At 42.0% G+C, this 18,523-nt stretch overlaps 4 protein-coding genes and 1 non-coding gene across 5 annotated transcripts; 4 read left to right on the forward strand and 1 right to left on the reverse strand.

The window, feature by feature from the left end:
- The first annotated feature begins 4,196 nt into the window (after nucleotides 1–4,196).
- Nucleotides 4,197–11,847, forward strand: LOC139968161 (uncharacterized). The gene is made up of 4 exons (XM_071972557.1): nucleotides 4,197–9,922; nucleotides 10,290–10,531; nucleotides 10,638–10,966; nucleotides 11,732–11,847. Exons 1-4 carry the CDS (start codon nucleotides 9,773–9,775, stop codon nucleotides 11,845–11,847), a joined length of 837 nt encoding a protein of 278 aa, XP_071828658.1. The 5' UTR covers nucleotides 4,197–9,772.
- Nucleotides 10,940–12,867, forward strand: LOC139967649 (uncharacterized). Its single transcript, XM_071971628.1, has 2 exons — nucleotides 10,940–12,260; nucleotides 12,365–12,867. Exons 1-2 carry the CDS (start codon nucleotides 12,046–12,048, stop codon nucleotides 12,729–12,731), a joined length of 582 nt encoding a protein of 193 aa, XP_071827729.1. The 5' UTR covers nucleotides 10,940–12,045; the 3' UTR covers nucleotides 12,732–12,867.
- LOC139967645 (uncharacterized) lies at nucleotides 12,729–14,288 on the forward strand. The gene is made up of 2 exons (XM_071971623.1): nucleotides 12,729–13,604; nucleotides 13,784–14,288. Exons 1-2 carry the CDS (start codon nucleotides 12,872–12,874, stop codon nucleotides 14,275–14,277), a joined length of 1,227 nt encoding a protein of 408 aa, XP_071827724.1. The 5' UTR covers nucleotides 12,729–12,871; the 3' UTR covers nucleotides 14,278–14,288.
- A 419-nt stretch (nucleotides 14,289–14,707) lies between these two features.
- Nucleotides 14,708–15,818, forward strand: LOC139967647 (uncharacterized). The gene is made up of 3 exons (XM_071971625.1): nucleotides 14,708–14,822; nucleotides 14,927–15,178; nucleotides 15,275–15,818. Exons 1-3 carry the CDS (start codon nucleotides 14,758–14,760, stop codon nucleotides 15,816–15,818), a joined length of 861 nt encoding a protein of 286 aa, XP_071827726.1. The 5' UTR covers nucleotides 14,708–14,757.
- Nucleotides 15,819–16,403: 585 nt separating this feature from the next.
- Nucleotides 16,404–16,473, reverse strand: LOC139968283 (U6 spliceosomal RNA). Its single transcript, XR_011793290.1, has one exon. It is a non-coding gene; the product is annotated as a U6 spliceosomal RNA (small nuclear RNA).
- Nucleotides 16,474–18,523: the final 2,050 nt, after the last annotated feature.

Raw genomic sequence — 18,523 nt, forward strand, 5'->3', positions numbered from 1 at the left:
TCAAGACAAAGAGGTCAATGAGTAAACCAATTCAGAGCATTATGAGGCACGTATGTAATTGTCGCACTCATTAACCAAATAGCAGTTAACATCCCAATCCGACGAAAAAAGCTTTTCATGTTTGCTAATAGTAGTTGTACCAGAGGTCATTGTCTTAAACTCCAAAAGTTACAAAGTAGAATTAATATACGGCATAGCATGGTTGTGAATGAGTAGAATGGTTTGCCTGAGAAAGGTGTACTTGCAAGTAGTGTGAATGGGTTTAAGAATGCTTTGGGACAAATACTTCAGCATTGTTCTCTCTCCTATAGAGTCTTTGATATAGGGACTTAAAAGTCCTTCCTGATCCTGTTTTCTACTAAACTAAACGAAACTAAGGGCCGGCGAGAGTTGGATCACTTTCTCAAATAATGAGTGAACACATCCAATTCCCCAAGTTACTGTATGCCGTTCAGCCATGCATGGTGAACGAAGTTCTTACGAAACGGAACAGAACAAGACCCAAGCGAAACCCAGGCGCGCATCTCATTTTCAACACCCCCCCCCCACCCCCATAAAAAAAAGGATTAAAGTAGCCTATACTTTTTAGCAGACTTGCGTGTATACCTTATCATAGACACCTAAATTATAACCCTAAACATGCCTAAGAATACATTATTTTACGTCTGTATTTTGTTTTCTGATGGAGGGGAACGTCTTCAACGACCTCTGGATCAAATCCCCTTCCTATTTTTTGGATCAACACATGAAACCGCATTTCCCAAGTCGCAAACCAAAAATCAGAATACGAGCTGCTTATACAAGAAGTGGAGATTTATCATTTACAGAGTATATAATTTTACGCCTCAGGGTAAACTGCTGCTTCGGTCCGATGGTTGCATGATATGGTACCGTTATTTTTTTTCTTTCTTTCAACTGATGAGACGCCATGACATGGTATCAGCAAAATAACACGGATGGTCCCGCAGTTCAAATTGGTCATTCTTTTGAATCAGAAAGCTATAGTTCAACAATTCAAGATTGTTTTTTACACTTTCTACAGGGAAGGAACAATAGAGGATATTTTCCAAGTTAAGTTGCAGAGCTTTTTTGTAGCAAATTAACTGTTGTAGCCGATTAAAGGCATGGAAGACTCGCCCCAAACCGCGTGCCGCCCTCTGAAAAAAAGTTAACTTTCCGTTGCTTGCAAGTAAAGTTTTCTTTTTGTTGCTACAAAATGCAGACAGTAATGAAACTTGATACCTTGTTATCTTTTATCTGGACCTGAGGACCAGGGAGTTCCATAACAACTCCCTGCTGAGATGTCCATCGCTGCTATGTACACTGTGTTGTGGGTATTGACCTTAGCTGCATATATTGACTGTACACTAGTGTCTAATTACCGACGGTAGCAAGCTATGTGTGTATTTTCTGGGATCAATGGTGGTGTCTACAGTGGCGTCGCCAAGGGGGGGGGCGGGGGGGGGGGGGGCAGGGGGCATGTGCCCCCTGGAAAACCTAGTGCCCCACGAGTGCCCCCCCATCTGAGATTTGGGTTGGTAAAAAAATATATATATATTTTGTTATATTCAACTCCCATCATCTGAGTTGGTTTTTCATAAGGACAAAGAAGCACAGTAATTCGTATTTTCTTCAAATGAGCTGCGAAAAAGTGAAAAAGTTTATCCTTGAACGTCGGGTATCGAAGTCGTAACCCGCGCCATCACAACAGGTGTCGATATTAACATTGAATGTGTCAGTGCTCACGCCATACCAGCGGATATACACGTCCGCTTCGCGAGCTACATGACTGTGAGAAGGGAGGGTACTGCAATATGTTGCCTTGGCAGGGGCGTATCCAGGATTTTCCAATAGGGGGGGGGGGGGCGCCAGGCATGAATGATCGCCGTCCTGGGGGATGTGCTAAGGGGAGGGGTGTACAATTTTTGCTTTCAAAGAAGGGCTGAAATGCAAAATGGTGTCATATGCATGGGCGGCGATCCGTACTTCCGAGTGGGGGGGGGGGGGATATGACCTTGTTGACTATCTAAGCGTAGCGCCACCATGAGTTGGCGCGAAGCGTACAAGAAAATTTTGGGATTAACAAACCCTCCATGGCCGGAAACGGCACTTCCCGAGGTTTCCAGGCGGCATATACCCAACTGGATACGCCCCTGGGTTGGCGCGGAGCGTACAAGAAAATTTTGGGTTTTTCAAACCCCCGGATGGCCGGAAACGGCACTTCCCGAGTGTTTTATGCTGCGAATACCTAGCCCTAAAATATGGGTCTCAAGCCTGCAATTTCTCAGATTGCACGTAAAAGTCTGTAAAAACATAGTAATTTGTATATTCGATGGTGTTTTAAGAGAGTAGCTATTACTCGTAGTGTACTCGCAAAGACGTTTTTGAGTGTAGTAAGGGGATGTTGGAGAACTGGCTGAAATGAAGCAAGTCATTGGCCTAAGACGAAGTTGTGTTGCGCTTACCGGTACTCACACTCACTGCTTCCACTTTTCACGGGGCGTGAAGACGCGGTTGGGGTGACAATGTGGTCTATAGCCAGGGGACGGGCCGACGGTCCCCCCAGCATTTACTAAAATTATTACACCTATATAGTATACGTGTGCATCGGACAGATCGACAAGTATGCATTGAAAAATGGGCAGATGCACGTTTCGGAGCCTTGGTAAATATTGGGGGGCTTATCATGCATTTGCCCCCTCAACTTTTTCATTGGGGGGAAGAGCCCCCCAAGCCCCCCGGTTCCGCCGCCACTGCCCCCTCCCCCTTTGGAAAATTTTCGCATACGGAGGATGGGCTAGATGCAAAATGCTGCCACATTTGATGCTAAATTCGATCTGAAGATATCTCCAGAAATTGCTATTTTTGAGGTAATGATTTTAACAAGGCGCAGAATTTTGCAGAGGATATGAACCACATGCTGTCGATATTATGCCTAACCCTATCAATAGAACCTACATTTGTTGAATTAATGTGTGCATGACCCCCGACTCCTTTCTTGTCCTTCTCGTTTTCTCCCATTATCTATTAAGATGTAACAGGTTCCAGCATCGTTATTGGCTCCTATCAGGGATCTCACCATGCAATCCAAAGTTGGATCACACATCGAGTATGGCTCAGTATGCAGGTGTGAACATTCGCCATTTGTTCCTACAAGCATCTGACCTCAAATGACCTCTGCACCCCCTACACAACAGGGTAAATATATGGGTCCACAAATATAGGCAAGTATGGTGCCTGAGGACCCTCACATTCTCACATTTCGTCAGCTCCTAACCTGTCAACCTCAGACCAAGCAGGGGCGTATCCAGGGGGGCGCAACAGGCGCGCCCCCCCCCCCTATTGGCCGTCATCAAAAAAAAAAAGTTTAGCAAAATAAAAAATAAAAAATAAAAACATTGATGACGACCTTTATGTGAGATGTCGGTGATCGCTCAACCCCCCCCCCCCCCCTCCCGTATGCTTTATTTTTTGTTTGCCAAAAAAAGGTTCTGGCGAAGTTCGGCGGCATAATAGTTTTAGAAACATAGATGGTAATTGTGTTTGTATTATCACTATAAACACTAAATGACATGCCAGCCATACTAAATTGTGCATTTTGTGTCCATATTTACTGGAAATGTTGCCTATTATTAAGGTCGAAAAATGGATCACATATGGCCATGGGCGGCGATCCTGGGTGGAGGGGGGGATATATCCTTTCATGAAAATGGGTGGAGGGGATGTAATGCACCATTTCCCCCCCCCCCACCAAATGCCAGGGATAAGAATATTTTCATGCCACATTTATGCATCTTCGTTAATGTACGGCTCTTTTTTAGCTTCATTTCTCGCCTACCATACACGCAGTGCGATCTTTTCAAATAAAGCGTCTTTATAAAGCAAAAATAGTTGACTGTAGGCTTCATTGGCCCTATAACAACAAAATGTATTATTGCGCCCCCCCCCCCCATTGGAAAATCCTGGATACGCCCCTGCAACCGATGGTGGCGCTCCGCTTAGACAGTCTCTACACATAAGCCCCCCCCTAATAATTTTCCCGTTCCGCCGCGCCTGGAGGGGGGCACCCCCTCCCCTAAGACCCCTCCCCCAGGACGGCGATCCGTATCCACCTAAGTGCCCCCATCAAATGCTGGTGCCCCCCTGTGCCCCCCCCCCCCCCAGACTGAAAAGTCTGGTGACGCTACTGGGTGTCTAACACTTCTGTTACATCTCATTCAGACTAGGTCAGATTACCAGCATCAGATGTTTGAATGTTTCTTTGTGCGCGAGTCTCCACTCCCTTTAATATTGTTTATCTAGATTCACACCTCCTGTGCGGAGTCTTGTTACAGTATTGCGGTAACCTGTTTTGGAAGTAATTGTAAATGTATCATACTGAGTACTTTTCTCTGTGTTTGTGTCGGCATAGTGAATGAGTGTAAAACTGACTCAGCAGTTTGAATAATATTAAGCATTGAACCACTTGGGACCTGGAGACAATTTAATCCTGTCTTGAGGTTAAGGCCCACCCGTTACTTATATTGCTGACCCATTGTCTTCATTTCTCTGACAAAAGGAAAGGAAGGTTGCAGATACAATACATTATATTGATGGTTACACTGTTACAATTTCATACAAGTATAGCGTTTTCAATTCATACATATTGGTATAGTTGTAAATCACTTAATCTCGTTTGTTCGAATTAATGATATAAGCGCTGCAATCGGGGCGGCTGGACGTATTACTAGGTCGAAAATATCGCGCAAGCGTATCTGATGCATTTGAGACGGCCAATGTGCCGCCAGGTTGAGACACATGCAAAGGCCCTTTCCCCATTCTCAGTGATCGTGAAAGATGTTATAGCATATTCTGCAAGCAATGTGTCATCTTGGGCCTGTAGCGTACGTAGCCGCTCGGATCACTGAACCAGTAGAAAATTAATTCTTCAGTCCGCCCCTAATTAAACGTGGATGGGTCACCGTGAGGCGCAGTCGGTCCCCAACATGGAGCCGCCATCGTTGCTTCGGTAAGGGTCGCAGGCGTCACGGTTTGTCGTGATCAAGATTGTCGTCGCCATCGTCTCAGCGCGTCACCGTGATATTACATACCATCGACAACGTCGTGCACCCGGTCATCGGCAATACGAACTTCATTTTAATCATATATCTTTATCGTCAATGACAGATACATCACTATCATCGTAACTGGTGGTCGCCATAATCATCGACAAGGACATTTTGATCGCCATGTCCCATCGTTACGTCGTATCCGCGATCGTCAAGGTTACATAATCCTCTTAGACATTTTGATCGTCATCATGATGTTAAAGGTCATGGACACCGCCGTCGGCGTAAGTATGCATGGTTATCATAGTCATGAAAGTACGATCATAGTTGTCACTTATCGTTGTCACGGTAACGGTCAAATCATAACGCCCCTCCATCGCCATGGTAATTCTGATGCTGGCGTTATTAACAATTTTGTTGCAACACGTTGAATTGAAGAGATTAATTAAGCTGTTAATTCGTCATTTTGTAACATTGAAATTGTTACAATGAGGACTGTATGAGCGTAATCCATAATTTTGTCGCAAAATGATGAATTGTTGAATTTCATAATCGATCAATCATCTTTTTATTGGAAATTGTTAAATAATAACAGATTGCATCATGGTCTATTGCAGAACTCCGTACATTCACAGTGCCCAACTGAAGAAGCGCCCTGATTGTAACATATTCCTATGACGTAACGCCATAGGGAAACACACACTGTGCGTATCGTTCCCATTGCCTAACACACGAATCACGTATCGTTCCAACCATCATTCGCCACGTTATGGGAAAACGGACCGTATCGTTCCACGTATCGTTCGAACAGTACGTTAGTATGTATTCTGCTATGGTGTTATATCATTGGACAATGCACAAATAAGACACCTAGACCACCAGTTTTTCATCTATCAAGACAAGTTATAATGTGGCAAGTTGCATTGCCTAATGCAGGCGTCACACTATCCCGAAGTTGACACCAGATGGCCATACGAATATGGAATTTTGAATTTCGCACGAATATGGTCCCGAACTTGGTAAACAGCCAATCAACAGCCGAAGCGAGTACGACGCCTACAGAAGGTCACGCGATGGCACCCGAACCACACACGAAGGCAAAACGAAGACGTGCATTTCTATTAAGAAGTTTACCCGCAGGACACACGAATGCCACACGGAGGCCACGCGGTGGCTACATGACGACGTATATCGATAAGTACATTATCGAATGCTATAGGAAGGCAAATAGAAAGAAATGACAAAGTAAAATAAGATAATGCTTTGTTATTGTAAGAGGAGGTGCTGGGCCTGTAAGAGTTGCCCATCATGCTCTCTGAGGTACATTAAAAGAAGCAATGCTGCTGCCTTCTTTTCCCTGGTTGTCTCATCACCAAAGTATGCCATTCTGCAGGAACTGAATTGTGGTTAATTGTGATTGTGGTTTTGGGAGTTACATACGCCTCTACTCTGTAGAGTTGCTCAGGACTGACTGAGGAAGATGCTCTGAGGCTGGCCTTCATATGTCCACGTTACCATGACACCTGGGACACTTGAGGTTCTCAAATTCGGCGATATTCGCCGACACCATGGTCCAATCTCGATGTCATCGTACTATAATACGATGGTTATACGCGACGGCATTGCGAGGGCTTCACGTAGTCGTGTTGCCTTCATAAGACAATCGGCAGCTTCTTGTTACCTTCGTATTTTCTTCGTTAGGCGAAAATGCGAGATGGCACCAATGATCACACGAAGTAAATACGAAGATGACACGATTTGATAAGATGCCCTCACGATGGTATTACGAAGGGCAAAATGGACACACGAATGCAACACGAAAATGAACCTTCGCAATGTCTTCCGGCTTTTTTTTTTTGGCATGCCACAGATTTTGCCACCGCTCACGAAGTTGCTGCCGGAGCCTGAAAAACTCCACCGGCGGTTATACGATGGCTTAAGATGCCCTCACCAATGGCCCGATGTTTTTACGATCAGAGCCGAATTTGAACATTTTCTTTATCGTGTGTCCATCTGGTGTCAACTTCGGGACAGTGTGACGCCGGCATAAAATGCTGTGGGTTCGTGGACAACTCTGACATCCACAGGGGGTCCGTGAGGGGATAAAGTTAGGGAAACCCTGCTAAAGAGAATTTCGACGTATTTAGATCATTCAATAGGAAGGAACAGGAGTACACACATGAGGTACGGATGTGAACATTAAAAATGAGGGAGATAACATTTATGTCACGAAGGTTTACACACCATCAAGAACACTGCTCATTCATTTCGAAGCTTTACAAAATTCAAGTAGAATATTTGTATAGACATTCATATTTGGGATTTCAACTATGACGGGGATGGGTGGAGGGGGAAGAGGTTGGCGTGAAAGTTAGGGGACCAAATTTGGAAAGGTTCAGGCCTATAGTCATGGAAACGTGTGAATGTCTCCTTACAATGAAAAGCAAAGCTTTACATCATTCCTTTATGAGCAAGAATCTTCATACTATTTTGTTTCAACATAAAAGATGAAAATGGTAGTTTTTTTGTACGAAAATGAAGAAATTCTTGGAAAACAAAGCGAAAAATATGGAACGCTTCACGATTTTGCGTGTCATCCTTGCGCTAAGAATCGCCAGATCTTAGAGCTATTTTAGAGCAATGTTAGAACAGATTTGACCAATGAGGTATCTCCGTTGTTCTAAAATATATAATTTTAGATCAATGTTAGAACACGTCTCAGCCAATGACAATACAGTTTATATTTTTAGAGCATGACGTCAGTGCACCTGAAATTCTGAATACAACTTTTAGTTGCGAACAACTTGCGCTGCAGAAACTGTTATCTCTTCAAAATAATACAATTACAACGCGAATCGTAGACCAGTCTCCTGAAATTCGTAAAGGATTGATGGACATATTAACATCGCCGGTAAGAAATAGTCTAAAGGATTTGACAAAGTAGATATATTCTGTATCTTTCTGTATCGTCACTAGGCAGGTATTTATCACAACGTTACTTTACTGATATAACGGTTCCGCGAATTTGTAATTAGACTTGGCCTACTGACACTGTACTGTGTCGGTTGCAGTACTGAGCAAGGCCTTGTTGTTATTAATTTATTATTAATTGCACTTAATTGTTAATGCTAACTGCTAACGTAAGTCCATAAAAGCCAACTCTGTAGTTCAGTATGTTAAACAAACCGAGGTTGGCTTATAATATTAACAAACAATACAGCACTCGATTTTATTATACAATTGGTGTTGTCACATTTGCATTTCCTAGGCAAATAATAATTTCGGGAGAACACATGCGATTAAATTCCTCATTCGGTCGGTCGGTTGGTTCATTGATCGTCGCTCAACATAATAGCATAGGCTAGTGCTATGGTTACATGATGTAGGTAATACTGAATGAAATTGGCATAAAAAATACTTGACAACATCGGTATTCTGCCCGGAGGCCGGAATGCCAAATATCATTGTTTGAGCTATGCTTTTTACTTTAATAAATGAGCTATCAGAGCATCTCCTCAAAGTGATGATATATCCACCCCCACTCCTCCACTACGGTATTTTAGCCACTGGTTAAGACAATGAATTCCTTCGTTACCGTATCTATTTTATTTTCTTTCAGCCCACTAGCTTCATTATGCCTCTGAAATTTTAGAACATTTTAAGACGATTTCAACCAATCGCATTCATGGTATGTTCTAAAATTGAACAGTAGTTATCTGTATCACTATCAAGTGCTGTGACATTGAATCTTTGGTCTTTTTCTCTCACTAGTTGGGACTCGAGTGAATTACAGATATTGCAGTTTATTTCCAGTTTTCTGTGTGTTTTATTGGATTGAAGCTACCATTACTGAAAAGGAGTGTCTTTGTAAGTTTTTAAATGAAAACAAAGTAATTTTCAGAATGAAATATGACGCAAACTTTTACAGTAGCGTCTATTCAAATAAGCACTGTATGTTTCGCATACTAGTTGCGCGAATGATCGTTAATAAAGCAGTTTATAACCAGTTTGGGCTCTGTTACTTCCCTTTTATAGTGCAACGTTTATGATCGATTGGTAAAGTCTTTTGAACTTAATTATTTAATGATATGAATGATAGTCCACGGCTTCATCTATTATGTATAAAACACGGCATGGCGAGCACTTGAACAGAAATTGAAATAATATTCATTTGATGATAGGCTCATAGGCCCTATCTCAATTGCAAATTAGTCTTTTTATGCACCAGTTCCAACAATTACAGGTGAGTCATTGTGCCAAAGTGATGGTAAATATAAGGAAAAGTAGGTAGGGCCTACATCATGGGCTGCATGACTTTCCATATTACACAGTAGGCTTGTCAAATAAACCTATTTTGAATAGCTTTCCTTTATTCCAAACCCTGTTAGCATTAAGGCTTTTTACAGTAAGGCTTTCTAGAATTTTTTTTCATAAAATAATTTCATCCGTTAATGGTTCATTGGTATTGTGTAAGAAGTCAAATATACATTAATCATTTTTCAATCAATTTGATTTATCAAGAGGCAAACAATCGAATTAATTTATGCTAAAGAGCACAACGTGATGTTATGGATCGAATCCTGTTGGTTGGACGTGCTCATTGCCTCTAAGTCTGCTTTCTCTTTGATGGACTGTACATGTCTGTGACATTTTACAGTTTGAAATTTCTTATTTTTTTCTTCATTTTACAGGCCTGAAGATTGTGTGACAATTTTTGTCTAATCATGCCTCCAAGAAAGCCAACATTTCGCTTCCACAACAAGTTGACAGGGGACTTGATGTTGGCTTGTACTGAAAGAGCAAGACAGGTAGCAGAGATTGTTAAAAGGCAAAAAAGCAGTGGTATTTTTGGAAAACAACTGTCGAAGGAAGAGGTATGTTTAAATATAGCTTAAAACCAGACTGGATGCAGTCAGTGCATAGTCTGCCAACTCTGCACAGAAATCAATAACAATAAAGGTATTTGCAGATTTTTTAGCAGCATGAGATAAAAACTATACAGTATGGGGGCACAGTACTATTCGTCTTTGAAGTTGGAGGGGTTATGAATCATTACTGTCTATGGGACATTAAAATCTTTAGTCATTTTGAAGAAAAGCCTGGGTTTTCTAACTGTAATAATTAATAACCGACTCTTCCAGCTGGAGAACTGTACTGATACCTAAATGCTTTGTAATCAAATGCTTAATCACATTGAAGTCTTGCCACCTTAATGATTAGATGTTATTTTTCTTTTAAAAGGTCGAGAGAGAGGCAAAGAAACGTCTCTTGCAAACTAGTAAGGGTGATCCAGAGGATAAAGAATGGGTGCTCAGCCTGAGCTGTCTACAATTTGGCAAGTACCGTGGCAAACCATTCATTTGGCTTGTGGAAAACGATGTTGGTTGGGCAGTAATGTTGATGGCTGACCATGAGGCGGTTCGGGAAAAACCATGTTCGACATCCCCAGATGCACAGTGGGACAACAAAGAAGCACTGTACAGGTAGTAATTGCAAATTTAAAATCATCCAATATGAATAAAGGGTATAAATGATGGTCACTGCAGAGTCAATATGTACATTGTTATTTATTTTAATGCTTTTCTCAAGGTATGTCAACATGTTCCCAGAGATGAGGAAAGCCATAAAAGCTCGCAGGGACAAAAGGCCACAACCTAAGCTGAGTACGACAGAAGGAGATATCCTTGTTGGTTTTGGACCCTACAGCAATCTCTCCAGACAAGCACTTTTTCTGTCAACTGAAAAAGAACATGAAAGCTATGTAAAGGGTATGCTGCGACACCCTGTGACTTACCCTGGCGGAAAGCTGGACATGTTGAAAAAGTACCTGATTAAGATGCAGGCAGAGCAAACCGCTGAGGATGAAGCAATGATCAGGGTTGCTGAGAAAGTAGAAAAAAGCTACATTATGGAAAGAGGTACAGTATACCATTTGTTTTAGATTCAGATGCATGTTTATTATTTCATTTAACTGATTTTCATCTCCTTCATTTTCCCCTTTCATTTAGAGAGATGTCACCATATACCCATAGCTAGCTATAGATTGCACTTTATTCAAATATTAGAGAAATAGGAAAGCATAATTCACATAAAATCACTTAATCATATGTGTTGTTGGTTCCTATATTATAGCCTTATGGATCATTAATAACACAGGTGTGGATGAAAAGTTAAATTTTCATTGCATGTATTATTTATCACACATTTTGCATGAATATATCAATGATTGGGGCTTAATTTGTTGAAGCCTGAAAAAAAATCATGTTTACATATATTTTTTTGTCTCCTTTTTTAAAAATTTATTTTGCTTAATCTGACTTGTACAGATTCCCAGCCTAACAAGGGGAGTTCTACTGTGGTGTCACCACCCACACTACTATCTGAGTCATCTGAAGTTCCTTCTTGTAGCTCAACCACTCAGTCGGCACAACACCATTTGCCACTTCCGTCAACAGTGAGTGTTTCACCATATCAGGAGTGGGATCCCTCCAAAACACCAAAACAGAGCACCATAACAGAGGTAAGGCTTTAATTTTAAATCTTTACATCTTTAAAATTGTAAATTGTTGTGAAAGAGTTTCTGAATGGTGTAAGTTGTTACAAGCTTTAGTATGGTACCGTTTTACTTTTCTTTATAGCATGCCCTTCCTAGTACATGGAAACTGGTTCTACCCGTTGAACAGCAAGCATGGATAGCCAAGGCGCTGTTCAAAGTCAATGCCAAAAGTGGGAAGCAGGAGATGACCTCGAACCTGCAGATGTGGTGGTATCCACCAGAGCCCATCAAAATTCACAGTAACCCACCAGCCTCACCTGCTCCGTATTTCCTCATGCCGTTCTTCCTTTGGGCGCCGCAAAGAGTTTGGGGCCTTCATCTGGGTCTGCGCTGTACCGCTGAATGTCAAGCAAAGCAGGATGAGAATAAAAAGGTTACCATTACTTTCATGGGGATTCACATAGTATTTTTCTTGGGGGGGGGGGGGGATATGTAACAATAATGATTTTTTTTTGTCATGAACAGATGTATCTGACCCGAGCTGGTCTCTATCGAACTGTGAGAAGGGTACTTGATGTTGATGGATGGTACTACATGGGCACAGAATACCTCGAATGCAAGTTTTGCAAGCGTAAATTTGCAGGTTGGTCGAACTTGGTACTGGACCAACTGGACAGGGGGCGCCGAAGCTTCTTTCCAGCTATACTGACATATAGGTAAGCAATGCAGTTAGTTGCAGTTATGCATTTCATAAATCTTGACAATGGGGTACAGTTACTGTGAGGACATGGTGTCTAGAGTAATTTATTTTATTTTTCAGGTACTCCTGTGATATGAAGGTGGTCCGGCTTCTCCGTGAACGAACTCTGGGTAACTCCTCTACCAAGGTTCAGAAGCAAATTCTCGAACAGCACTCGGAAGTCTATCTTCAAAGAGTCTTGCAATTTTTGCAGGCAAGAGAACCATTCCACACGAAAGCAGAGAAAGGAATGTTGAAGATAACAGCTCCTGCAAAAAACATCCCATTCATGCAACCCGTGCCAGCAGCACCATGGTTTCTGGCTGTGTTCGTCAGGGATGTTATGACACGTCTGGATGAAGTGAAGGCAAAGATCACTTCAACATACGGAACAGTCTTGAAACTGGATTCTACTAAAAAGGTGAGCATCACTTCAGTTTCAACATAAACGTACACAGTCTAGGAAATATTTCGGATATATTCAATAATTTATATTTACATTTTCAGATCACAAAAAAGCTGGCGGGTAAAGCTGCAGGCACTGCATCTTGGTGCACAAATATTGGAAATGAGCATGGGCAGGTGCTTATGTCTGTCATGACAGATTCAGAGGGAGAAGGTCTCCTAGACATGGCAACAGGGCTGATGCAACGGTATCGACTGGCAAACGAGATGCCACCACCAAAGTTGTTGTATGTTGACCGTGGTTGTTGCCTTTGCACTGGGAATTATTCCAAGCTGAAGGAGATGTTCCATGAATGGAGTGATCTTTTCATACGGCTGGATATCTGGCATTTCTTACGTCGATTTTCTCTTGGCTGCACGTCACAGTCACATGCTCTCTACCCAGCCTTTATGTCTCAATTGTCTGCCTGCATTTTTGAGTGGGACGCTGCAGATTTAGCCCAGCTACGACTTGCAAAGGAAGCAGAACTGGGTGCGAGTGGTGTCTGGAGTCTCGAGAAACAGAATGTAGCCTTGCACATCACTAAGAAGGAGCTGCAGCTGCACTGCAGGCGACGTACTCGAGGAACTGAAGACACAACACGTCTCATCAAGGAGGTTATAGATGTGTTTAGTTCAGAGAGGGGTAAAGATACCATGGGCATTCCTCTTCTACACCCTGATTCTATCCAGATGATATGGGATGAGCAGCAGCGCCACGTGCAGTGCATCCAAGATCCGGAGGATCCCAGTATCCAGCTGTACACTCAGACAGGTTCGCTAGTGAAAGGTGGGCAGAGGCTTCCTGTGTACCGATGCGCTAGAGGGTCCACTTCACTAGAGTCATTCCATCTGCACATTAACCGCTTCATTCCAGGTACATTGTAAATCCATTTATCATCTGAAAATTAAATGCTTCACCCCAAGTATATTGAAAGCCCATTTATCATCTACATGTTAACGGCTCTTCTCAAGGTACATTGTCTTCAACATTATCAACAGTCATCAACACCGTCAAAGATATTAATTATCACAATTAAATATATAATCTTTCAGGAACTACAGCCAATGCCATGCACTTCCAAGCATACCTTCTTGAGGGCATTGTACGATGGAACGAAGATCGCGCGTTCTCTGCACTTCAAAGCAGTGGAGCCAGGACTCATTGCTACAACAGCGAATTGAGGCACGAGGTTAACCGGGTCAACAAGATCGTGTATGGTACCACCTTCGACCAGATTTACCAAGATCCTGCCAGGTACACAGGTGAGAAAATTGGCATTGAGTACCTGTACAGCCAAACAGGTAAGAATTGGAAATCTGCCAGGCTTGACCCGGATGAACCAGAAGACCTGACAGATGTCCTGGATGATGAAGGCTTTGAAGAACAACCTGGAGAGGACGACCCGACCATCTACTCTCCTTTCAACAGTCAGCAACAAGAACCACCAGGGACTTCACATGAACACACCTCCAGTTCTCTTAAAGGTGAGGAGTACTTGTTTATTTATTTATTGCAGGGCATCCATTATAATCAATTACTTGAATAATATTTATTAATGGAGTTTTTCTTTAGTAGATTCAGTGGAAGAAACCAGGTCACCTTCAGTGCCTGGGCAATCTAGTGCCCAGCCAGATGCAAGCAGTGCTTCCCATCACCATTTAACTCTACTTGACACCGCCAGTCCTACAACACAAGTTGTGAGTACTCATTGTTACTTTAAATTGAATAATCTTTGCACCTCACTCTTTCCCAGGTGTCACCATATTTTTCTACATTCTCTCTCACTTACATCCGCATTAATTCATTTTTTTCCCCACAGGCTATAGGGCCCTCTGGACTGTTTGGCTGGAAACAGATCCAAGATATTGGAGAAGTGCTCTTCAGACTGCATGATGTCCCTGTTCTGACAGAGTCTGCTGTGGACACCATCATACACCTGTGGAAGAGGCTTCCTGGTGCATTGCAGAATTCAAGAGTGTTGTATCCGTCACGGTACAGGGATGATGCACATCACACTGGAAGGTTCATGAAGAAGAAGCCAGCAACGTCACACAGACAAACCGTTATACAAGGCACGGTTAGTCTCAGAAGGTAAGAAAGTGTAATTTACAGTGAGGATCCTGTAACAATATAACCTTGATTATTTTTACAGCATAAAATAAAAGCAATATCTTGATAATTGTCAATTGTTTCAGAGCGATGGTAGGTGGAAATTCAGGACCAGCAACATCGGTGGATGCCAGCCCACTTGTTGAGGCTATTTGTCTTAAACTGGAGTCCATCTGCCACTCTTCAAAAAAGATCAAGGGAAAGAACACCATATCCAGATGGAGGCTGATCCTGGACAAGTACCATCACATCAGGAATCTGGTGACATTGCATGACAGACTCATGGCTACAACAAATCTACAGTTGTATGAACTGAACCAGACGACCCTTCTTACTTGGTAATATTTCATACCAGTTATCAATTTCTTTGCATAGGTAACACCAATTATGTTGCCAGGCTTGTTTGTACCATTGTTTTTTTTATGTGTATCCAGGTGGAATTCCAGACAGAAGAAATTGGAGAAGAGGGTGCTGACCCAAACCCTGCCACCACCTGCTACTATGGAGGCATCAACATCCCTCCCTCCTCCTCGTACACTCCTGCCAAAACCATCCACGGCTCCTCACTCAGAGCCTCATGAGTTTCCTTCAAGGCCTAATGTCCCTCGGCCGTCACACATCACCTCTCCTCCAACTAGTTGTCCGGTTGCTCTGGTAGCTGACGCCCCTCAATTCAAACTCCAGATTATACAGTCAAGTTCTGTACCACCATCAATTCCCAGGACCACCCTGTACTACCAGAAGAAAAGAGCCTTGGAGGATGAGCAAACTGGGACCTCCAAGAGAAGGACTTACAACAGGAAAAGCTCCTTCAACAGATGCAAGAACTGCCAATTACCAAAAACAAAGGAGTTTGGTCACAGCCGACACATTGGGACGAATGGTTTGGATTCATACTGCCCAGCAGTAGAGGGTAAAGAGTTTGGTAGTAAGGAATCCTGGATGGAGGCACGAAAGAAGATCAACCCTTCAAAATAGTGCTTGACCAGTTTGGTGGGTATTTTTCAAAATCTATTTACCTGCCCATATAATCATATATGCCCCCATATTCCCCAAACCACATATTTACGATTATTTTTCGATTTCCGGCCGGGTCATAGTAAGGTGGGTTTTTCATCCAAGAGCAATCTATGGTTTTCCCATCTGAAATGACTTTCTAAATTGAAAATATTCCAAATTTGAGCTAAAATGTAAGCCACCCGACATGTAAGTTGTAATTCATAAGCCCTTGCGGGTTTCTCCCACATTTGTGGTCGCTTAAGGTCGCTGATGATTATTATTCTTATTTAATCATTTCAAAAGGCAATCAGTCAGATACGTATGTATACTAAAAGGGCACAACGTGATGTTATGGATCGAATCCTGATGGCTGAGCGTGCCCATTGCCTCTTTTCACTATCAATTATTGGGGTTTCTTTATATATCAATTTTTTGTTTGCAGTTGCCTGGCAACGTACCAAGGCCTAGACTTATCATTCATGCATACTGCCCTCGCTGGGCTTTTCTTCACCTTTTTTAATCTTTTTTTTTTTATTCGCGGGCGGGAAGATTGCGTGACTTTTTTTGCGCAGGGGCCATGCTAATCTTCTCTGTATCGTTCCAATTTTAGTATATGTGCCGCCGAAGCGAGCACGTCTAGAGTACTGTTGTAGTGGTAATATATACTGCACAACACTGTAAATACATGACATATGTTGTAGTGTAATTTTTGGTTTTATTAATAATTTTAGAGGTTATTCATAAATGACAGACACAATAACTGCAATGTTTACAACTTTTTCAATGGATCTTTAAAATTATTGGTAATACATTCAAGGAAAACTATGAGATTATCATCTTTCAGACATATGACTCTGTTATCCTTTTCCGTGTAGTCATTTGTCGAGTCGACAACAGACTACATGGCCACGCTGATGACGTCATTCGTTGATTGAATAAACAAATTTCTGTCCTCCGAGGCCTTTACTACTATCTGTAGAACAAACGAAACATGAGATATGAATTATCATGTAACAGAGAGTCATTTATGTCACTATTGACGTTTGTTATTGTGTTAATGCTGTAAAAATAAGCGAAATCAAACTGAATTCATCTAATAAATATTCATGTTGCAAGTAGAGGGCGCTATACAAAAATCAAGGTTGGTGATTCCTCAAAGTCGTCGATCTGTAAAGTTCTATAGTTCAAGTGTGAACTTCACAACAAATGTTTAACATTAAAACTAAAATTGATGACACATACTTTAATTTTTGTTGACAGATCTTTCTCATCCATGCAGTTTTTACAAATAAGTTAACATGAAATGCCATTAATCTACAGCACATGGCTGCATTCTAAATTTGGGGCATTGATACCCATGCTTTCTAGCCGTCTACGGCGAATTGTATAGCGAAACTGCAAACAGTAATGTAGCCATGCTTACCATTTACATAAGACCTACGTACACGGTATTAGCACCAAATCACCTGAACAGGAGGATTGATTGTAGATGAGTGAATATACTTACAAGTGCATGAATATTCAGTAAGCGGATCTTTCAGAAAAGAGAGTGCGAGGTAGAATTCCAAAGAAGTGTCCAAAATATCTTACAATTATCCACCAAGTAGACATAGCTAGTGATTTGTGACGTAGTGAGTTCATATTGAAATAGGAGGTACATGCGGCGGGTGGATTCCTAAATTATTGCCAAGTTTAAACTTGTTATTTAAATACCACGATTAAATGTCAAACATGATTTATTTCAGTAACGAAACAAGCTATCAATCAGATCAATCCAAGTTTTCTTTAGTTGACCTGACCTATTTATAGGCCTACCTTTTCTAAATTTCACGTGAAAATGGTCAGCCTCGCAAATGTATATCTAACGGCCAACCTGCTGTATTGGCTTTGACAATAGCTTATAAGCTATATATATATATATAGATATATAGCCAATTATATTGGAACTAACGTTCGTTATAGTCTGTTTGGAAATGAGACAAATGCCTACTAAATAGCATTCTCGAGTATGATCAGTACACGGGAAGCCTGTAGCTACAGCTGGATTCGAGCTTCAACTTAATCTCAAACTCATAGGCATTATTGGCTAAATTAACCCGGCATACTTTAGACTAGTCTCCCCCTTCCCTTCCAATTAACTATACCCCGCCAACGGCCCGCCGCTACCGGCTATGTACCCCTGAGGTTGTATGCTCACCTATCTCACGGTGTGTCCTTCCAATGGTCGTTCACGTAGCTTCGCAATATTGTCTGTAAATAATTAACCTACCCTCAGCGACTTCGGAATAGTCTCTTCATCAACCAATATCTTCATCCCGCGCATTTCTGTCTATCCAGGCTCATAGAGCAGAATATAAGAACTTTCTGCTCTAAGAACCACCTACATGGCACCTCTCTGCGGCGTTTCTTCAAGTCCTAACACGTCATTCTGCAGCCTTGCTTCGAAGTTTTAAAAAAAAACAGTGTGCCAATCTTTCGCTGAGAAAGTTCAACGAACAACCGTACTCGACGAACCTAACCCCACAGTTTAACCTCACAGCTATCGACCTGGTTTCTTCCATCGGCTGTGTTGAAGTCACTGATCTGTTAGTGTACAGATCACTGGTTGAAGTACACGATATGCATAAACCTTCAACTACTGCCCAGTCCTAAACGATAAAGCCCTGCCATTGCATTACACTCAA

Source organism: Apostichopus japonicus, chromosome 5, assembly GCF_037975245.1.
Source record: "Apostichopus japonicus isolate 1M-3 chromosome 5, ASM3797524v1, whole genome shotgun sequence".
NCBI lineage: Eukaryota > Metazoa > Echinodermata > Holothuroidea > Aspidochirotida > Stichopodidae > Apostichopus > Apostichopus japonicus.

Excerpts from the sequence above, each read along its gene's own strand:
- LOC139968161 (XM_071972557.1), top strand. The coding sequence starts at position 9,773 with ATGCCTCCAAGAAAGCCAACATTTCGCTTCCACAACAAGTTGACAGGG. Across the intron at positions 10,532-10,637 it reads AACAAAGAAGCACTGTACAG|GTATGTCAACATGTTCCCAG; the intron begins GTAGTAATTGCA and ends GCTTTTCTCAAG. Across the intron at positions 10,967-11,731 it reads AAGCTACATTATGGAAAGAG|CAAGCATGGATAGCCAAGGC; the intron begins GTACAGTATACC and ends CCCGTTGAACAG.
- LOC139967649 (XM_071971628.1), top strand. The coding sequence starts at position 12,046 with ATGATTTTTTTTTGTCATGAACAGATGTATCTGACCCGAGCTGGTCTC. Across the intron at positions 12,261-12,364 it reads CCAGCTATACTGACATATAG|GTACTCCTGTGATATGAAGG; the intron begins GTAAGCAATGCA and ends TTTATTTTTCAG.
- LOC139967645 (XM_071971623.1), top strand. The coding sequence starts at position 12,872 with ATGTCTGTCATGACAGATTCAGAGGGAGAAGGTCTCCTAGACATGGCA. Across the intron at positions 13,605-13,783 it reads CATTAACCGCTTCATTCCAG|GAACTACAGCCAATGCCATG; the intron begins GTACATTGTAAA and ends ATAATCTTTCAG.
- LOC139967647 (XM_071971625.1), top strand. The coding sequence starts at position 14,758 with ATGAAGAAGAAGCCAGCAACGTCACACAGACAAACCGTTATACAAGGC. Across the intron at positions 14,823-14,926 it reads GGCACGGTTAGTCTCAGAAG|AGCGATGGTAGGTGGAAATT; the intron begins GTAAGAAAGTGT and ends CAATTGTTTCAG. Across the intron at positions 15,179-15,274 it reads CAGACGACCCTTCTTACTTG|GTGGAATTCCAGACAGAAGA; the intron begins GTAATATTTCAT and ends ATGTGTATCCAG.